The sequence below is a fragment of the Ahaetulla prasina genome, chromosome 1 (genome assembly GCF_028640845.1).
Source record: "Ahaetulla prasina isolate Xishuangbanna chromosome 1, ASM2864084v1, whole genome shotgun sequence".
Classification (NCBI taxonomy): Eukaryota; Metazoa; Chordata; class Lepidosauria; order Squamata; family Colubridae; genus Ahaetulla; species Ahaetulla prasina.
The window spans coordinates 301,994,303-302,016,608 of NC_080539.1; the positions used below are offsets into that span (position 1 = coordinate 301,994,303).

General features: G+C 46.4%; 1 protein-coding gene across 2 annotated transcripts in view; it reads left to right on the forward strand.

Annotated features, from left to right (window-relative positions):
• The window catches only part of RGS6 (regulator of G protein signaling 6), a 307,970-nt gene that overhangs the window by 277,652 nt on the left and 8,012 nt on the right, over nt 1-22,306 (forward strand). For both annotated transcript variants that reach the window (XR_009152572.1, XM_058161946.1), the window contains exons 16-17: nt 2,745-2,834; nt 19,854-19,907. Coding sequence is in view for 1 of the 2 variants with exons in the window: in XM_058161946.1 (XP_058017929.1) it covers nt 2,745-2,834; nt 19,854-19,907 (144 nt within the window). In the remaining variant the exon portion in view is untranslated. The remainder of the gene's footprint in view (nt 1-2,744; nt 2,835-19,853; nt 19,908-22,306) is intronic.

The following is a 22,306-nucleotide window of genomic DNA, read 5'->3' on the forward strand; positions in this document are numbered from 1 at the left end:
GTAAAGGGGTGAGCCCCTGTTACTTGTCCCAGCTTCTGCCAACCTAGCAGTTCGAAAGCATGTAAAAATGCAAGTAGAAAAAATAGGGAACACCTTTGGTGGGAAGGTAACTGTGTTCCGTGCACCTTTATTTATTTTATTTATTTTATTTTATTAAATTTTTATACCGCCTTTCTCCCAAAGGACTCAGCCGAAATAAAATACAGAGTATATACAATTAAAAGAAATTAAAATAAACTATTACTAAATGGCCGGTAATTAAAAGATTTAAAAATTTAAAATATTACTAAAACCCCAATTTAAAATCCACTATTTATGCCAGTCCTGCTTGAATGAATAAATATGTTTTTAGCTCACGACGAAAGGTCCGAAGATCAGGCACTTGACGTAAGCCAGGGGGGAGTTCGTTCCAGAGCGTCGGTGCTCCCACAGAGAAGGCCCTACTCCTGGGGGCCGCCAGCCGACATTGTTTGGCGGAAGGCACCCTGAGAAGGCCCTCTCTGTGGGAGCGTACGGGTCGATGGGCGGCATAAGGTAACAGCAGGCGGTCTCGTAAGTACCCAGGTCCTAAGCCATGGAGCGCTTTAAAGGTGGTAACCAGGATCTTGAAGCGCACCCGAAAGACTACAGGAAGCCAGTGCAGACTACGGAGCAGTGGTGTTACATGGGAGCCACGAGCGGCTCCCATTACCACTCGCGCAGCTGCATTCTGGACTAACTGCAGCCTCCGGGTGCACCTCAAGGGCAGCCTCATGTAGAGAGCATTGCAATAATCCAGCCGAGACGTAACCAGAGCGTGAGTGGCGTTTAGTCATGCCAGCCACGGAAACGTCTTCGGACGATGCTGGCTCTTCGACTTTGAAACGGAGATGAGCACCACCCCCTAGAATTGGGAATGACTAGCACATATGTGTGAGGGGAACCTTTACCTTAGACCAATGCTGATCTCAAATGCTATATGGCTCATGATGGTATCTCTTCAGCGCCATCCAACCATGACTTATTCAGTCTTTTCTTTCCTCTCAACACATTTACTTTTCATTCAAATGGCTTTGCAATACAGTCCCCATTAATTCTGTCTATATAACCAAACCACTTCAACATATTTCTTTTATACTGGACCCAAACTTTTGCATTCAGACCATAATCTTCCAGTATCCATTTCAGTTACAATCTTTGTAAATGCTCCATTCCAGTTCATTCAATCTCATTTCCAGATAACAAAAATGGCCAAACCCATTTTCTTATAGACAGGCATTTTAACTTCTTTCAACAAATATTTATTCACTGTATATTAAGGATATTATGATGCCTATATTATGAGTATTGTTATAGGACTATGAATAGTAGCATGGTAGACCAATGCTAGAGGGGATGCGGTGGCTTAGTGGCTAAGACCCTGAGCTTGTCGATTGAATACAGTACTAAACCACATACCCCGCCTTATTTTTCTATCAGCATTTGCATGCCTTAACATTTCTTGCTCCATTTCCCCCTCTTAAGTACACATATACATATATGTATATATATACACATACATAGTTAGGTTCTGCAAGCCAACAAGAAAAACACAGACTTCAGAGGATAATCAGAACTGCAGAAAAAATAATTGCTACCAACCTGCCTTCCATTGAGGACCTGTATACTGCACGAATCAAGAAGAGGGCCATGAAAATATTTACAGATCCCTCACATCCAGGACATAAACTGTTTCAACTCCTACCCTCAAAACGCCGCTATAGAGCACTGCACACCAGAACAACTAGACACAAGAACAGTTTTTCCCCGAATGCCATCACTCTGCTAAATAAATAATTCCATCAACACTGTCAAACTATTTACTAAATCTGCACTATTATTAATCTTCTCATCGTTCCCATCACCATTCTCTTTCCACTTATGACTGTATGACTATAACTTGTTGCTGGCAATCCTTATGATTTATATTGATATACTGACCATCAATTGTGTTGTAAATGTTGTACCTTGATGAACGTATCTTTTCTTTTATGTACACTGAGAGCATATGCACCAAGACAAATTCCTTGTGTGTCCAATCACACTTGGCCAATAAAAAATTCTATTCTATTCTATTCTAGTATACAGATCCACTTATTTGCTTTAGTTTTTTGCCTTTTAGCCATAACTTGCAAAAATTATTTCATTTTCACTGTCAAAACCAAATCCCTATTTCTTGTACGCCTTAACTAAGCCCCATATGGTTTTGTGCAGACCTCAGTGTGCACATGTGTCACCTCCACATGTGTGCACCTAATTTTTTTTTTAAATCACACAACCTCTCAAATGGTCTAATTCGGTAACCAGGACACATTTCTTGTATGAATACAGCTAGTCGAGAGCAAGAGGTTAGAATCCTACAATCTCACCTAAGATGAGTCTAACCTGCATTAGAATTTCTGAACACTAAAAATGAACATTTGAAAGGCAGTATTGTGCAAAAAAAAAAAGAAAAGCTTTTATTTAGTCCTTTGGCCTGAAAGATGGAAGAAACCTTCAATTACCTAAATAATCATTCCTTCCTTCCTGAAACAAAGCCATGCCAAAGTTTCTTTTCACCTGGCTGATAGTCCATTGTGGAACATCTATCACCATGTTTTAGAAATTTGGGGGGAACTGTTCACTTGTGCTTTGATATTTCACTTTTTTTTCCTCCTAGGTGCCTGGAGATTGTTGAACAGTATCCAAAAACAAATCTCACCCTGTCATTTCTTCCTTTCCCACAGGAACATATTTACAAGCTGATGAAGAGTGACAGCTATGCACGTTTCCTCCGTTCCAATGCTTACCAAGACTTGTTGCTGGCAAAGAAGAAGGTATCTATCGGGAAGGACATGCTTGCTTCTTCAAGTCCTTCTTGACTCCTGCCTGCTGCTGCTTGCTGCTGTGTGGACATGAATGTTCTGTTCTTTGTGGGGGGCCAAGGCTTGTTCCCCTTCCTCCTTCTGAGGATTGAGAACATGTCTTTCCCTCTTCCTAAAGCTCCATGTTTGGCATCTGAATAAACCACTTCAGTGTTCAATGGCCATCCTCTGATAGATAGGGAGATGAAATTTGAAGCAGAAGCAGCTCTAAGCTGGGTGACATGATTTGTCATGAAGCCTTGTGAAAGTCTGCTTTTCTTAGTAGATGTCCATAGATTTTCCCAATCTTGCTGTCAAGCATCTTAAGGTGTCCGGGATTGACATGGGTGCCCTCTATCACTGAACTATGGCTCTTCCACCATCTTTTAACATGAAGTAGCAAAATGCCATTCTAGGTATTTGCAGGGCACAAATACCATCCGGATTAATAACATTTAATCCGTATCCGTAGCAACCGTTGGGAAGAAGGGCAGCATCCCCTTCCGTTTAATCTCACGGTTGTTCTTGTGATGCCTTACCTGAAGCCTTCCTCTTGATTTTCTATCGGCTTTTGATTTTCTGTGAATGCCATTCCCTTCCACTGGCACTCTCTGTATAATTTTTGTTATTATTTTTGATTTTAAACAAATACTAAATGCTACTCTGACTATTCCTCTATCCAACCACATCTTATTATTTTATTTTCATGTCAGCATGCTGTGCTGTGCTCATTACTGTTTTCTGTCCTTACTATATAAACCAACAAAGGGCTTCTTGTATGGACTAGAATCCTAACTCAGGCATTTAGGAATAAAGGGCAGAGAGCCGATAATACTTTGATTTTCATTTGTGGCTAGGTTTAAATAATATATACCCCACTTCCCATATTCGATTTTGTATATAGGCTTTTGTACAGAGATTTAGAGATTGAGTCCTCTGCTTTTTTTCATTTGGCACTTTGCTTTCCTCTGTTAGTTGCTGCTTTCCCACGATCCCATAATTCAATCAACCTAATCAAATCTTTGTTGCAATTCCAATGGGATCAGAATTCTTAGAACCTCCTTCTGACAAGCTACTGGTTCCCTGTATGCACGGGAACTCTGAAGCAGAGTTGGTGATCATGAGCAAAGCTTTGATGCTGACTGGATAGGGTCACTCTCTCCTGAGCAGTGGAGGTGTGTGCATACAGCTCTTTTGGGCAGTGAAATAAAGATGTACGCATGGGGCTATTTTTGGTACAAGTTTTTGCAAGAAGTTTACCATCTGCATATTTCTATGGACTCATAAATAGAGAACTGCTAGGTTGGGTAGAATGTGTGAAATACTTCAGTGACACTCACTGAACCCTTCAGCAGTTCCTTTGCACCAAGAGTTTGCAAGTATTTCACAGAGTTACTGTATTTTTTGGAGTGTAAGGCACACTCTCCCGTCCCACAAAAGAGGGTGAAAATTTGGATGCGTCTTATATACTGAATGTAGCAAAAAAAATGCGAGGCACAGAGGAGGTGATGGTCTATGGCAATCCCTGCAGCCTGGAACAGCTGATTGGGGGCATTCTGGGTGACCAATCCACCCACCAATCAGCTGCTCATGCTGAATCAGGCTGCAATAATGTGTTGAAGCTGACCTGGCTGTTCACTATTTGCTGCAAGGACTGACAGAGTTTGCAGCAGCAAGCAAAACACAAGCAGAGGAGAGGAGTTTCAATTTCAACTTTAGTTTTGGAGATCAGCACAGCATGCAGCTTTAGAACAATTGACCTAAGCCACATCCTGGCTCCTTGCTGTCTGCTTCCTTGCTGCTCATGCAGCAAATACTGTTTCAGTTTCCCAACAGTCTCACACACTGACAGGATGCTAGCCAGATGAATACTGATGGTTGTTGGTAGGCAGAGGCAGAATTTTTTTTTCTTATTTTCCTCCCCCAAAACTAAGGTGCATCTTATACTCCAAAAATTATGGTATATTTTACATGCCAATTGCTCTTGTGAGAGCCATATAGAGGCTCTGAAACTGAAGACACATGTCACATATGAGAAACAGATTTCAGGGGGCTTTCAACAGCAGATGTATTATTAAATCTAGATGGAATGGGGAAACAGAATCCAGTGGCCATTAGACCATTTTTACTGAATCTAGTTTGGTGGTTCCTCTTTATACTGATGTTAAGCTCTTGTGTAGGCCTGCATAGCTGGTGGGCTTTTGGGTGTGGTTGAGATAGGATTGCTTCAGTGGGTATCTTGAATGCTAGATGATTGGTCATAAGTCCTGTTGACTTTCTCTGTTATAGTCCCATGACAAAAAAAAATCAGTTTTCATTCAATGAATTTAACATAGTTAAATTGGGTGTCAACATGTAGCCCAAAATCCTGACACTACACAATAAATAGCTATAGATAAGTATCTATAACACACTTGTCTTATGGTGGTTATGAGTAGATTGGATTCACCAGCTACTGTCTTTTTCAAAAATGGGATTATACATGCCACTTTTTATAGAGCAGCATAGTCTGAATGTTGAAAAAAGTCTTCATGAGAAGAGCAATTTATCAGTGGAGCACTTCTCCAGAGAAGACATAGCTCCCCTCTGGTGCAGAAGTTCAAGCTGAGATTGGAGGGCCATCAGCTAAAATGCCTTAACCTCCTGCATGGAGGGGATTAGATTTTAGATGGTCTAAATGGGCTCTTTCAACACTACAATTTTATGATTCTTAAAAAAGAGTAAGAGAAGGGATCGGGGAATGCTGCATTACATTTTATTTCCCAAATGGAGAAGGGCGCATGTGAGCATTATTACAGCAAAAGAAGATGTATTTAGTATCTTAAAAATGTTCAAAAGACTCAGGTCAAAGAAGAAAAAGAAACCAGTTCAGAAGATGTTCTAAGTTTGTCCCAGAGAAACCCAATCCCTGAATCCTGACTGCCAGGAAAAATGTTGACTTAGTTAAAATTGATGCCTCCCCCCCCCCATTGTTCTGAAAGCTAAATGGGCAAAAAGGTGATCTGCAAATATTTAACTTTCTTGACATAAGAGTCAAATAGGCCTCATCCAAGTTTGTCTCATCTATCAAAATGTGGAATTGAAGAATTTAGCAGTGATGAAAGAGACTTCACATGTAAACGCGGGCCTGTTGATGTGATGCAAATTAAGTCATTTGCATCATATATAAGATAACAACATTACACAAATAATGTAATGATGGCAGTGACATACTTGTACATGTGGGCAATGAACATTTATGAATAATAGTCAACTTCTCCAAGTTAGCCAATTAAAACAAAATTACATTGTATTTCAAACCATGTTATTTTAACATCATTTTTTTTCTTTGTATAGCATTCATTCATCATGACCCCTTTTTTTTCATATCTATACATGACTTCTGATAGTTATTCCTTAGATTAGTTCCAATTAATTGTTGGGGGTTTTTTTCATAGTGAGGTTTTATTGCTACTGCAAGCTCAATTTTAGCCCTAGGTAGTTTTAAATCCATGTATCTATTTCCCTTGCAAGAATGTCCATATGTGAGGTAATGACTCTGGCAATAAATGCTTTAAAGGACTCAGTGCTGGTAGATTGGAGCAAGAAGGAACAGAGAGCAGAGAAAAGAAAGGAAGACCAAACAGCTAAAAAAAGTAAACATATGGACCCACATATTCTCATCTAGTTTCCCACAGCTAACTAGAATGAAAGATTTCCTAATTATTTTAACTCTATGTAACCATGTCCAATGGTTAGTTGCAACGAACCATTGGACATGGTTACATAGAGTTAAAATAATTCCCTTACATTTTGTTATGTAATTCCCTTACATAAATTCCCTTACATTTTAAGGAGAAAGGTATGTTTGAAAACTACATGAGCTAATCCTTGTCTATTTATGTGTGTGGATTTTATATTTACAATAATTAAATATATTGCATCCAGGCTCCAATGGATACAATTGTTCTGTTTGTAAACTTTAGGATCTATAGTCTCTAGGATTAGTATAATGTTTAGGGAAACCCGCCGGGTGGGAGTTTTAATGGAAATTTTAAGGGGGGGAGGGAAACCGACGGGTTTGGGTTGGGGTGGGTGGGAGGGTTAGGGTGGGTGATGGGGTAGCCCGTCGAGGGAAACCAGTTCCAGCGCATGCTCGTGGCGACTATCAAATGGGTTCGGAGGTTATGGGAGTGTGTTCCTTTGTGTGAGGTGAGTCCATCTGCACGGTAAGTGGGAGGGGCAGATATGGCGGAAGGGGATCACATCGGTTTAGGGGGTCACACGTTCGATGTATACAGGCGATCGCATGCCCCGATCCCCCTGACTTCTCCCGGTCCCCGGGTGGGCAAGACCCTCAGAGCCTGGGCCTTCGTCTGATGTTATGCAACGCACGGTCCGTGGCCAATAAGGCCCCCCTAATACATGATCTGATTCAGGGGGGTGCCGCGGATATTATAGGCGTTACGGAGACCTGGTTGGGCACTGAAGGGGGTGTGCCCCTGGTTGAGATGTGCCCACGGGTTTCCGTGCATTCCATCAGCCGAGGCCCAGGGTAGGGGTGGGGGTGGCGGTTGTTATTAAAGAGAGTCTAGAGCCGAGGGAGACCACTGTACCTCAGATTGCCGGGTGTGAATCCCTCTTTGTGAGGTGGGGTCATAGATGTCAGATGGGCTTGCTGGTCGCGTACCTGGCTCCTTGCTGCGTGACAGCCGCCCTGCCCGAGCTCCTGGAGGTGCTTGCCGGGGTGGCAGTGGAGACCCCCAGACTTTTAGTCATGGGGGACTTTAACTTGCCATCTGCTGGCTCGTCATCGACAGTAGCTCGGGAGTTCATGGCCTCCATGACGGCCCTGGACCTGACTCAAGTAGTGGATGGCCCTACTCACATCGGGGGAGGCACACTGGACCTGATTTTTATCTCTGGTCAGTGGTTGAAGGATCTGGACTTGGGAGATATAGTCACAGAGCCTTTGTCATGGTCAGATCACTCTCTCCTTCGCCTGGACTTTCTGACCGCTACCCAACACCGCTGTTGTGACCCAGGTTCCTGGACCCAGACTCCTGGACTCGGATGATTCAGAAAATGAGGGAGAAGACCTGGCAAGCCCTGCTTCTCTTGAGCCCTCTCCCTCCCTGGCACCCACTCAGAGGGAGGGGCCGGCGGGGCCTGATTCTCCCGGGCTTTCTTCTGATTTGGCAACGCCCCAAGAACAGTTTTGGAGGGACGCAAGGTTACGAAGGCTTGATCGGCGTGCGCAGCAGCGGAAGAGTTGGGACAAAGCCAAGTCATAATTGTCATGCAGTGACATCTGCAGAGACTATAAATAGGAGGCGGGACTTCCTGGTTTTTGTCTCGGACAAAACAATGAATTTGGCGCAAGCTAATTCATGGAGGAAGAATATATTCGTGAGTAATTCTGGCCTTATCTATAATTTCCTCGTTATCTCCAGAAACTTGGCAGGCCCGTGGGTAGGCGTGGCCAGGACATGTATCTATGTAAATAAAAGGAAAAAAGGAAGGCCTCTGACGGACTCTTTGCTGGGAGTATTGGGGAAGGAAACAGAACATTTTGTCCAAGACCTGACTAAAACATCTTCCACCAAAGATGGATCAGCAGCAGGTACAGCAGCAGTTAGAGCAGCTACAGCGGCTAATCAACAGCTCCAGCAGCAAGTGGCTCACTTGGCAGGCCAACTTGCTGCCAGGAATGTGCCTGCAGCCCCCCCCCATCCTCCCACTCCTCCTCCTCGTCGCAAGTGCCCGATAACCGTGCCGGATAAGTTTTCTGGGCAGCCTGAGATGTTCCCGACCTTCTTGGGACAGTGCCAGCTCTACATGGCTATGAGGCCAGAGGATTTCCCAGATGACCGGGCTAAGGTGGCCTTCGTGATTAACCTTCTTTCCGGCTCGGCTGCTCGATGGGCCACGCCCCTCTTGCTCCAGGACAGCCCCCTGCTGGCGGACCAACAGCGTTTTGGCAGCACCTCGCACCATGTATGAGGACCCGTTCGAATGCTGGCGGCAACCAGGCGCCTTAAGGAACTCCGTCAAGGAAACGCCCCTGCAGGAGTACATCGCGAATTTCGTCTTTTGTGCCAGGACTCTGACTGGAATGATGCAGCGCTGGTGGGCGCGTTCAGGAGGGACTCTCAGAGGAATTGCAAGGCGAGCTGGCCCGCGTGGGCGCCGCGGACCCTCGACAACTTGGTGCCCTTTGTCTCCGCCTCGATGCCCGTCTGCAGCGGCGACCGTCCCGTCGCACCCCGGGACCCTCCGTCGACATCTGCACCCCACTTCCTGCACCACCAGCACCCAGGGTGCCCCGTTTTGTAACCGCTGCGGAAGAGCCCATGGGTTGGGGCGGCCAGACCTCGCCTAACAGCCCAGGAGGCGGAACCGGGCGCCAAGGGGATTGTGCCTGTACTGTGGGGAGCCCGGCCGCCGCGCTTCTTGCCCCAGAAAGCGAAGTGGGGCACGCACGCCGGTCCCCGAATCACAGCGTGACCAATCGGGAAACGGAGCAGGCCCGACCTCGGGGAAACCCTAGGTCGGGCACGTACTAAGCCCCCACTGGACGTTGCGGAAGTAGACTCTGGGCCCCCTCGGCATCTGGTTCTGGGCACACGGATATGGTTGGGGAACCAGTCGGACGGGCCCCAGGCGCATGCGCTGGTGGACTCAGGGGCCACAACAAACTTTATGGACCAGGCCTTTGTGACCCAGTTTGCGGTCCCCGTGGTTCCGGTGGACCCTCCGATGCGGGTAGAGACAATTGATGGACGAGAACTGGTGTCCGGCCCCATTAAATTCGCCACCCAGCCTTTGCGCCTGGCTATTGGGGACCATGAGGAGGCGATCCAGTTTTATGTCACGGCGGACCTTCATTTTCCCTTGGTCCTTGGGTTGGCCTGGCTTCGGACCCACGATCCTCAGGTGGCCTGGTCGCGGAACGCCATCTCTTTCCCGAGTCTGCAGTGCGTCGATCACATCCGCCACACCTGTGCCGGCCAGAACGTCCCCACCGCTGCCATCACCTTGCCTCCTGAGCTGACGGACTTCGCCCGGCGTGTTCAGCGAGAAGGAGGCGGACCGACTACCCGCGCCGGCCCTCGATTGCCCGTGGACCTTCTGCCCAACGCACCACTGCCTGTGGGACGCCTGTATTCCATGTCGGAGCCCGAGTTGGCCGCCCTCAGGGACTTCCTGGACAAAAACCTGGCCCGAGGTTCATCCGCCTTCAAAGTCCCTCTCTCGGCCCGGTCCTCTTTGTGAAGAAGAAGACAGGGGACTTGCGCCTATGCTGTGATTACCGCGGCTAAACGCCATTACGGTGCGGAATCGCTACCCCTGCCGCTCATCCCGGAGCTACTGGAAAGGTTGCGGAGGCCACGATCTTCACCAAGCTCGATCTCCGGGGCCTACAACCTGGTGCGGATCGAGAAGGAGGCGAATGGAAGGCGGCATTCGGCACCCGATCGGACACTACGAATACACTGTCATGCCATTTGGGTTGACCAATGCTCCGCCGTTTTCAGCACTTCATGAGCAGCGTGTTCGAGACATGTTGGATCGGTTCGTGGTTATCTACCTCGACGACATCCTGATTTACTCCCGGTCCAGGAAAGCCACCTTCGACACGTCAGTCTGGTTCTGCAACGCTTGGAGCAACAACTCAATGCGAAACTGGAGAAATGCGTCTTCTTCCGGACTTCCATAGAATTCCTCGGGCATATCATCTCGCCCGAGGGCATAGCCATGGACCCATGTAAAGTAGAAGCTTTGTGTAGCTGGGAAGCCCCTCGTCGGGTGAAGGATGTTCAGCGCCTACTGGGCTTCGCCAACTACTACCGGACCTTCATCCCGGGCTTCGCCACACTGACAGCTCCACTTACCCAGCTCCTCAGGAAGAAGGTTGCATTCCGGTGGGGTCCCCCGCAGCAAGAAGCATTCACAGCCCTCAAGAAAGCCTTCGTCACGGAACCCGTCCTGAGGCATCCCGACCCGCTCCGGCCTTTTGTGGTGGAAACGGACGCGTCCAATGTGGCTCTGGGAGCGGTGCTGCTACAGGCTCCGACGAATGGCGGCACACTTTTCCCTGCGCTTACTACTCCGGAAACTCAACCTTCCGAGCGCAACTACACTATCTGGGAAAAGAGTTGCTGGCTATCAAGGCTGCATTCGAGGCTTGGCGACACCATCTGGAGGGCCCGACATCAGGTGGAGGTCGAGCGGACCATCGGAATCTCGAGCACCTCACCACAGCTCGGAAGTTGAACCAGCGGCAGATCCGGTGGTCGTTGTTTTGCCGGTTCAACTTCGCGTGACCTACATTCCCAGCGGTCACAACCGGGCGGATGCCCTGTCCCGCAAGCCAGAGTACCTCTGCGCCAGGACCCCCTTCCTCCACGGACAGTGCTGCGGCAGAAGCCTTGGCCGCAGCACGGAGCCAGTGGACTTGCGGGCCCAGGTGCGAGGCGCAGCGCCAGGGCGCCTGGTCGCAGCAAAGGAGAGCGGAGGTGGGCCCCACGTCTCCTTGGACCTTGGAGGAGGACTTACTCAAGTTTGAGGCGATTATATGTGCCCACAGGACCACTCCGAGCCCTCGTCATGACCCAGTGCCACGACAACCCTGCAGCAGGACATTTTGGGTTCTTCAAGACCCTCCACCTGGTGACACGGACCTTTTGGTGGCCCAGTGCGGCATGATATACATGCCTACGTGACATCCTGCGTACCGTGCCGGCAAGCCAAGACCGCCACGGGGCCCCTCCGGGCTCCTCCAGCCCTTGCCGACACCCGACAGACCCTGGGGCGATCTCTATGGATTTCCTGACAGACCTGCCGCCGTCCTCTGGGTTCACCACGGTGCTGGTGGTGGTGGACATGCTCACCAAGATGGCACACTTCATCCCATGCCGCGGACTGCCCACAGCCGCAAAAAGCAGCCCGTCTCTTTCTGCAGCACATCTTCCGCCTCCATGGTCTACGGACAGGGTGGTTTCGGACCGGAGTTCAGTTCACAGCCCGCTTCTGGAAGAGCCTGATGGCGCGTTGGAGGTGCAGGTATGTCTGTCGTCATCGCACCATCCGGAGACCGGCGGGGTACAGAGAAGGTCATCGGTATACTGGAACAGTATCTCCGTTGCTTCATCAACCAGCAACAGGACAACTGGGCGACTACCTGTCCCTGGCGGAGTTTGCTTTTAACAACTCTCAGCACACCTCTACTCAGATGACCCGTTCTTTGCCAATGTGGGGTACCATCCGCGGCTCTTCCTCTGGCACCACGGACTCTCCTGTTCCCGAACGCAGACCTTCCTGGCGGAATTGCATGCGGTCCAACAGTTGGTACGTCAGCAGCTGAATCGGGCAAGGAGGACTACAAGCGGTCCGCCGACCGCTCCCGACGGGCAACGCCCCGCTGGCAGTTGGAGACCGGGTGTGGCTCTCACCAAACACCTCCCGTCCGACCGCCCGGTAAAGAAGTTGGACCACCGATTCATCGGCCCGTTCCCTGTCGAGGCAGTCATCAACCCGGTAGCCTACCGACTGACCCTGCCACGATCCATGCGGATCCACCCGTTTTCACGGTCCCTTCTGGTTCCTGAGGCCACACGAGTCCCCTTCGGTGCCCAACAGCACCCGTCACTGTCGCTGAGGGCGGATCTGAGGAATCTGAAGTCCACAGCGTCGAGACTCTCGCTGGCTAAAGGTCGTTTCCAATATTTGATCGCGTGGAAGGGATACGGGACTGATTTCTCCTGGGTAGATGCCTCCGGCGTTCATGCCCTGACCTGGTGCAGGCCTTCCATGAGCAGAACCCAGCCCGACCGCATCGATCGTCAGCCCGGGGAAGGGCCCTGCGGTGAGGATAGTGTTGTGACCCAGGTTCCTGGACCCAGACTCCTGGACTCGGATGATTCAGAAAATGAGGAGAAGACCTGGCAAGCCCTGCTTCTCTTGAGCCCTCTCCTCCCTGGCACCCACTCAGAGGAGGGGCGGCGGGCCTGATTCTCCGGGCCTTCTTCTGATTTGGCAACGCCCCAAGAACAGTTTTGGAGGGCCGCAAGGTTACGAAGGCTTGATCGGCGTGCGCAGCAGCGGAAGAGTTGGGACAAAGCCAAGTCATAATTGTCATGCAGTGACATCTGCAGAGACTATAAATAGGAGGCGGGACTTCCTGGTTTTTGTCTTGGACAAAGCAATGAATTTGGCGCAAGCTAATTCATGGAGGAAGAATATATTCGTGAGTAATTCTGGCCTTATCTATAATTTCCTCGTTATCTCCAGAAACTTGGCAGGCCCGTGGGTAGGCGTGGCCAGGACATGTATCTATGTAAATAAAAGGAAAAAAGGAAGGCCTCTGACGGACTCTTTGCTGGGAGTATTGGGGAAGGAAACAGAACAACCGCGGAGGCGGAACCATTACGTTGGTACCGTCCCAGGCGCCTGATGGACAGAGAGGTTCGGACGGAGCTTGGGCCATTTCCTGAGGTCTGGCTCACGGCACGGCAGAGGAACTAGCCGCAGCCTGGGAGCGGGCTGCGGCTGGGGCTGACCGTGTCGTGCCTCTGCGACCTCTGACCCGGCGCAGATCCCAACCGGCTCCTTGGTTCTCCGAGGCTGAGAGATAAGCGCGGAGAAAGGCGCCTAGAGAGTTCTTGGAGGTCCAGCCGTTCAGAGGCTGATCGGACACTAGTTAGATCCTATACTAGGACCTACCTAGTGGCACTGAGGGAAGCGGCGTTGCTCGCCTCCTCCCTCATTGCGTCGGCAGATAACCGCCCAGCTGCCCTGTTTGGGTGACCCGCTCCCTCCTTCACCAGGGGCGGGATGACCCGTTGCAGGGGCGTGCTGAGGAGTTTAACGGTTATCTATCGATAAAATCGTTCAGCTTGGACGGTCTGGACCAAAATTGTGGCGATTCGGACGGGCGTCTGAGGTGGTCTTGGTGATATTGTTTGGGATGAGTTTGACCCTGTGGCTCCGAGGACATGGACAGGTTGCTGGGTAGATTGAATGCCACCACGTGTTTACTGGACCCGTGCCCCTCCTGGCTGGTGCTGGCCACTCAGGAGGTGACACGAGGCTGGCTCAGGGATTCTGGCGCTTCTTTGGTGGAGGTCTTTCCGGCCGCCTTGAAAGAGGCGGTGGTGAGGCCCTCCTCAAGAAGCCTTCCCTGGACCCGGCTGTTTTAGGTAATTATCGTCCGGTCTCAACCTTCGCAGCGGCGAAGGTTGTAGAAATATGGTGGCATATCAGTTTCCCCTGCACCTGGAGGAAACTGTCTATCTAGACCGTTCAGTCCGGCTTCCGGCCCGGTTACAGCACTGAGGCGGCTTTGGTCGCGTTGGTGGATGATCTCTGGAGGGCCAGGGATGAGGGTTGCTCCTCTGCCCTGGTCCTATTAGACCTCTCAGCGGCTTTTGATACCATCGACCATGGTATCCTGCTGCGCCGGTTGGAGGGATTGGGAGTGAGAGGCACCGTTTATCGGTGGTTGTCCTCCTATCTCTCCAACCGGTCGCAGGCAGTGTTAGGCGGGGGCAGAGGTCGGCCGCGGCGCCTCACTTGTGGGGTGCCACAGGGGTCATTCTCTCGCCTTCTGTTCAACATCTACATGAAGCCGCTGGGTGAGATCATCAGTGGCTTGGTGTGAGGTACCAGCTGTCGCTGATGACACCCAGCTGTACTTTTCCACACGGGCCACCCCAATGAAGCTATCAGTGCTGTCCCGGTGTTTAGAAGCGGTAGGGGTCTGGATGGGGAGAAACAGGCCCAAGCCCAATCCCCCCAAGCCGGAGTGGCTGTGGATGCCGGCACCCCGGTACAGTCAGCTGAGTCCACGGCTGACTGTTGGGAGCGAGTCATTGGCCCGATGGAGAGGGTGCGCAACTTGGCGTTCTCCTGGATGAGCGGCTGTCTTTTGAAGACCACCTGACGGCCGTCTCCAGGAGAGCTTTCCACCAGGTTCGCCTGGTGCGCCAGTTCGCCCTTTCTGAACCGGGATGCCTTATGCACAGTCACTCACGCCCTTGTGGCGTCTCGTCTGGATTACTGCAATGCTCTCTACATGGGGCTCCCTTGAGGGGCATCCGGAGGCTTCAGTTAGTCAGAATGCAGCTGCGCGGGTGATAGAGGAGCCTCGTGGCTCCCGTGACACCTATCCTGCGCAGGCTGCACTGGCTACCTGTGGCCTTCGGGTGCGCTTCAAGGTGTTGGTGAAACGTCTTCAAAGCGCTCCATGGCATAGGGCCGGGATATCTGGGACCGCCTGCTGCTGAATACCTCTCACCGACCCGTGCGCTCTCACAGAGAGGGACTCCTCAGGGTGCCGTCGGCGCGACAGTGTCGTCTGGCGACGCCCAGGGGAAGGGCCTTCTCTGTGGGGGCTCCCGCCCTCTGGAATGAACTCCCCCCAGGACTCCGTCAACTTCCGGACCTCCGAACCTTTCGTCGCGAGCTTAAAACTCATCTATTTATCTGCGCTGGACTGGGTTAGTTTTTAAACTTATGGGTTTTTAATGGGTTTTTATTCTAAATTTTAATCGTGGCCAATTTAATAAGTTTTTTAATTATATTTTAATCGTATTTATATTGTATTATTTTGTATTTTTTATCAGGCTGTGAACCGCCCTGAGTCCTTCGGGAGAAGGGCGGTATAAAAATTTAAATAATAAATAAATAAATAATAAATAGGACTGTAAGCTCAAAACAACTATAGTAGATTTTCAAGATTCACAAAGTTTGATGTTCCTTCACTCAACGAGTCATCCATGGTAGGCCAATTCCAATGGTGTAATATGGCCTAGGGCAAAGAGTGTTAGTGGACAGCTTCCTGGTGTGTTGCATATCCTAGAATTTCCAACCAGTGCTGGAAAATTGGGGAAGACTAAAACAGCATTCAATCATATGAATATTGTGTGGTTTCACATGCAATTGACATTTAAACTGGCACCTTCTAATATCACAGTTGTTTCATTACATAAGTGTTTACAGAGTATGGCATCTAAGCAGATTTGATCTCAAACACACACAAACACACAGAGCTCCAATCTATTTCAAGTTCACACAGGTTTCAGTTCCCAAAAAACAAAAACCTGCAATGCTTCAGATGAGAATTCCATGTGCAAATATATGGAGGAATCACTTGAAAGTTTCTCCTGCTTCCATATTTTTTAACGGTTGCCGATTTGGAATCTTTTTTTTTTTCTTTCTACTTAAATGCTTTGCAAGAAGTGTTAGGAAAGGAAATATGAGTACACTGGCTTCTGGAAACAGAATTTCTGAAAGCTATGTTTATGCAGCTTTAGCCCCAGCAACTAAATGTCCTTTTATAGATAAAATTATATAATGATAATATGACAGAAAAGTTCAAAAATTCAATGATTTCACATTCCTCATAGTATCATATCTGAAAGTCCATAAATACTGCTTTGCATACCTCTTTTCTGGTTATGTCCATGCCAAATGAGCTCCACTGATTGGTTATATCATTCTAGGCAGTGGTGGGATTCAAATAATTTAACAACCGGTTCTCTGCCCTAATGATTTCTTCCAACAACCAGTTCACCAAGCTGCTCAGAAAGTTAACAACCGGTTCTCCCGAAGTGGTGAGAACTGGCTGAATCCCACCACTGATTCTAGGTATCAACAAAATTCCATTGTCCAGACAACTGGAGGTTTGATAAAAGTTCCCTAGAATTATTTCCCTAAAAGCTGTTGTGATGAAGCGTTTATGTTTCTTCCATCTCAGTCTTCCTCAATCTATGTCATACTACAATTCCCACATTTCCCAGCCACCATGATAACTGACCATGCTAACAACAAATTCAGGAAATTTTAATAGGTTACATCCAAGGTTCACTAGGCTAGGACAAGATATCCATTTAAGGCAGATCAGAGAATCAGTCTTCTATCTTCCTTTTCCACTCTTGTTCCACAAGAACCTAAATCAAAAGAAATATATACATCTCTGTCACTATATATACAGATAGATAGATAACATAACATAATAACAGAGGTGGAAGGGACCTTGGAGGTCTTCTAGTCCAACCCCCGGCCCAGGCAGGAAACCCTACACCATTTCAGACGAATGGCTATCCAACATTTTCTAAAAAATTTCCAGTGTTGGAGCATTCACAACTTCTGCAGGCAAGTTGTTCCACTTATTGATTGTTCTAACTGTCAGGAAATTTCTCCTTAGTTCTAAGTTGCTTCTTTCCTTAATTAGATTCCACCCATTGCTTCTTGTTCTACCCTCAGGTGCTTTGGAGATTAGTTTGACTTCCTCTTCTTTGTGGCAACCCCTGAGATATTGGAACACTGCTATCACGTCTCCCCTAGTCCTTCTTTTCATTAAACTAGACATACCCAGTTCCTGCAACCGTTCTTCATATGTTTTAGTCTCCAGTCCCCTAATCATCTTTGTTGTTCTTCTCTGCACTCTTTCTAGAGTCTCAGCATCTTTTTTACATCGTGGCAACCAAAACTGAATACAGTATTCCAAGTGTGGCCTTACCAAGGCATTAGAAAGATAGATGATAGATAGATAGATAGATAGATAGATAGATAGATAGATAGATAGATAGATAGATAGATAGATAGATAGATAGAGATAGAGATAGAGATAGAGATAGAGATAGAGATATATCTCTTTATACTTCTGCAACCAGGACGAGTTTAATAGTAGCCCTGGAAATCAAGAAAGACAATTTTCCGAAACACTTAACTTATACAGATAGTCCTTGGTTAATTATAGCAATTAGGACCAGAATTTCCATCATTAAGTGACATGATCATAAAACACAATGTTACATGACCGTTTCATAACAGAAATTCTGGCATTTCTGGTTGCCATCATTAAGTGAATCACCACAGGTTGTTAAACAAGGACATCACATTGGTGCCGTTTGTGACCTCCTGCCAACTTCTTTACTGACTTTGAATAGAATAGAATAGAATAGAATTTTTATTGGCCAAGTGTGATTGGACACACAAGGAATTTGTCTTCGTGCATATGCTCTCAGGGTACATAAAAGAAAAGATACGTTCAAAAGTAAAGTTGTGTTTTCTTTTGCTTCTTTAATTAGCACACAAAGTGAAGCTTTGCAGTTAGAGTCACCATGCTTTCCTCTACTATATACCATTGCAATTTTTTCTCCTGAAGAGGTAGGGAAAAGAGGCTTGATATCTTAAAGTCCTGGGAATCCAGCTTCGGTTTCACTCTCCACCATGAAAGCTGAGTAGGACTTTAAACCACTAACTTTCTTCAAGTTTAATATAATCTATTTTGAGTTTGGGGAAAATTGGAGGGCCTAGTAGGGAAAATGATATAATAATAAATATGACATGAACAGAAATTAGGAACTAAAACTGGATGCTTTATTTTTCTGTTCATTAAAAAAAAAATCTGTGCTGATTTAGTCATGATGCCAAATGTATGCACAAATCCATCTCTCACCCCTGAAACTTGTGAATTGACTTAGGCCATCTCTTGATGGGTTTGCTCCTGGACATTACAATTCCTTTATTCAACTAAATGGCCTGTTTGCTGGGAAATTACCCTTTCATTCATATTTAATAAGATTTGTTTTATGCCAGATGAGTTGAATCATGTTTCTCTGGAGAACAGTAATGCAGCTGTAGCGTTGGTGGATTTCTTATTATAGTAAAATTCCCGTATTTTATAGCTACAGCTTCCAAATAACAAAAATAGCAAATAATAGTAATTTGATTGTTTTGTATGTAGCCTGGCAAAACCTTATGCATAATTTCTTGGGAGTAAGTCTAACTGAGCACACGGTGGGGTTCATTTTGAGTAGAACACCACAGCATAGTGGTTCCAAAGGATCACGTTAAGCAAAAAGCAGATAACCCAATCAATTTTCATATAACATCCAGGACATTTATCAGAAAGGAGTATCATTTTATTTGTAAGCCTCCTGGATTTGTTTTTGTCATTGAAAGGTAGAATACAAATGTCCACATAAATACATTTGGAAAGGGGGAATAGGACAAGGCTCATCATATCCTCCCCTTATTCTGTTCTGTTCTACCTCGGGCTATTCTTGCGTACACACAGAGACAGAGAGTGTGGGTTATGAGCCATGGTGGCACAGTGGTTAGAGTGCACTACTGCAGGCTACTTCTTCTGACTGCTGGCTGACTGCAATTTGGCAGTTCAAATCTCACCAGGCTCAAGGTTGACTCAGCCTTCCATCCTTCCGAGGTCAGTAAAATGCAGGGGTGAAATGCTCTCAGTTCTTACTGGATCTTGCGATCCGGTAGCGATCATTGCCTGTGGTTTGGCGATCTGGTAGTGATGGCGGAGCAAAGCTCCACCCATCCTCCTGAGTGTCATTACTTCCTGGCTTTAACCAGGAAGTAATGTGTTTTTTTACCTTCTGCACATACGCAGAAGGTCTGCACGTGCATGTGCGTGCATGGGGGGTGGGTGTACTTCCAAGCTGCTAAGGAAGGTAAGTAGATTTCACCCCTGATAAAATGCGGAGCCAGATTGTTAGGTGCAATATGCTCTGTAAAACCACTTAGAGAGGGCTGTAAAGCACTGTGAAGTGGTATATAAGTCTAAGTGCTATTGCTACTCCATCATAAATCCAGACCGCTACCTTCTGACTGAAAAAGTGTTGGTTTTCTTCTGAAAGACTTACAGACACATGACAGATGCAGAAATCATCGCTATATCCCATTTTTCTTGGTATATGTAACTTTGGCTACATGTCCATAGCTATATTTAAAAAAAGGAGGGCAGCATTTCCCAAAAGAAAAGCAGCTACTGAATGATTGCACAAAGTTCTTGCTTTGCTCTTGCGAACAGCACTTTTCCTATGTTTGAGATGTTTAATTTTCTTTTGTTTTCTTTTCTTTTGCTAACACTTCTAAAGCCCAAGTAAGCTGAAGGGTTTTTTGTTTTGTTTTTTGGTTCTGATTTCTTTTTTGGTTTTGGCATTTTTCCCCCCTTCTTAACTTTTGTTTCCCCTTCTAAAGCCCGAGAATGAGCAAGGTCGTAGAACTTCCCTAGAAAAGTTCACTCGCAGTATGGTAAGTTCATTTGTTTTTGGTTATGTTCGTTCCTCTTCCCTCTTCTGTTTACCATTTACTTTTACTTTGGAAACTTTTATTTTATTTTATTTTTAGCTCCTCTATAGCAGGGGTCTCCAACCTTGGTCCCTTTAAGACTTGTGGACTTCAACTCCCAGAGTCCCTCAGCCAGCAAAGCTGGCTGAGGAACTCTGGGAGTTGAAGTCCACAAGTCTTAAAGGGACCAAGGTTGGAGACCCCTGCTCTATAGTATCCTTCGGTCATGGCAATGCAATAAAAAGAATTTCAAGATCCATATTTAAATTAAACAGCCAGTTCTCTGACCTGCAATAGAAAGCTCCCCACAAAACAGGATAGAATCTGGTTTTCTCCCTCCTTCCCCTGCTCAGAGAGTCCCATTCCCATCACATTTCTCCCCCTTTTCAAGTTATCCTTGATGGGAATAGGGAAGATGCAGACATAGCTTCTCTGTAATGTTATGTACAATGTTCGTAGCATGCACAATGCTTCCACGTACATTGCCCATATAGAAAAAATAGGTGGGATAGCTTGGTTCAGAAGAAGGTAGGGATCCTGCAAAGGATCAGATTTCTGTTTATTTCCATAGCATTGATACACGATATGTTGTGGATTCTTCTGCATATCAAGTAAGTATGTTATGGATGTTAGTTTATACAGAAGAATGATTTTAATGCCATGGATTAGGAAACACTCCTTTCTTGGTATCTCATTTTCAATGTGTTTTATCAATGGTTAATGAATTATTTCCAATCAGTCCCCCAAAAATGGTCAACTAAGCATTTATATTTGTTATCAACACAGAGTACAGTTGTGGCTTTAAAAACCTATTACAGTTCTGTTGACCAACAAATATTTCCATAGAAGGAAATCCAAAGGACTAAAGCATCAATACTATGACCTATTGTGGACAAAGGGGAAAAAAAGAGTTTCCACATATTTAATTAAAATACTTTTTTCTACTGCAATTGTTTCTAGAGCCCTTTGGCAAATTGTTTCAGAAAATGAGGTGAAATTCCACGAAAACAGGAGCTATGGGAAGCATATACTGAATTTACACATTATTCGTTTATCCAGTTTCTGTAGCCACCCATATCAATTCAGCTGACTCTGGGTGGCAAACAATACCACAACAATTAACTATAAAAACAGAAAACGTTATAAATAATACATGTAGGCAAATGAGAATTATCATAATAATAACATAAAAATTAACAGTGCAAGGAGGTAATGGATTCCCCTACAATTTCAGGTCTCTAGGGACATAGCTAGGTCTTTAGAATCTTATGAAAGGCTAACCAGGTCAGGGCCATCCTGAAGGAAGGATATTCCATAGGGCAGGGTCTACTGCTAAGAAGACAGAAATTTTGGTTTCCATCAGCCAACATTCCTTGGCTGATGGGGCTCATAACATCCCCGATCTGCTAGGCCAAATTGGACAGGTAAAAATTATTGGGAAATGATGGTCCCTTAGATAATCTGATCCTAAGCTATGTTATTTATTTATTCAGTTTCTATTAGACAGATGGGAGAGGGGCTAAAAATTGTGCTGTATTGGAGTAATTAAATTACTGTATGAATTTAGACAACCATAAGATTTGGGGGCAACTATTCAGTAAAATACTCTCCATTCATTAAAAACACAAGAAACTTGCTGGGCCAGGCACAGTCAGAAATGCATGCCTCTAATTCTAGAGATAGTATATGGTTCAGATTTTACCAGCTTTGTGATCTTGAAATATGTTGGACTTCAGTTCCCATCATTCCCCACAATGCTGAGGTGCTCTAAGGTAAATAGACATAGTAGAGATTTATAATCCTGCTCCTCCTTTAAAGAGGAAGCCATCTCTGACCTGTTGACAGTATATATCATGACAAAGTAATATATTCATTTTATCAACCCTGATTCTCCCTACATCTCACAGAACAGGGATGAGAAAACTTTCTCTCCATGGGACAGCTTTCAATTTCCAACATTTCTCATTGTTAGCAATGTGTCCATGTTTTGCTGAGTTATATTTCAACACCTGGAATGCCATACATTTTTCACCTATAGCTTGACAAAGTGATGTCTTTGTGTCTTTCACTACAACGCTATATATTTATCTCCTTTTTTCAATTGTTATAATTCATTCTGATTGTTCTGGATTACCAGTAGGGAAACTTTAAAATGCATAGTTAGGATTCTGAAATGGGAATTGCACTCAGGGAAGGTCAATGAATAACTTAGGGCCAGTTTTATGTCTTAGCCCAATTTACCCCATAGACCAGGGGTGTCCAAACTTGGTCCCTTTAAGACTTGTGGACTTCAACTCCCAGAGTTCCTCAGCCAGCTTTGCTGGCTGAGGGACTCTGGGAGTTGAAGTCCACAAGTCTTAAAG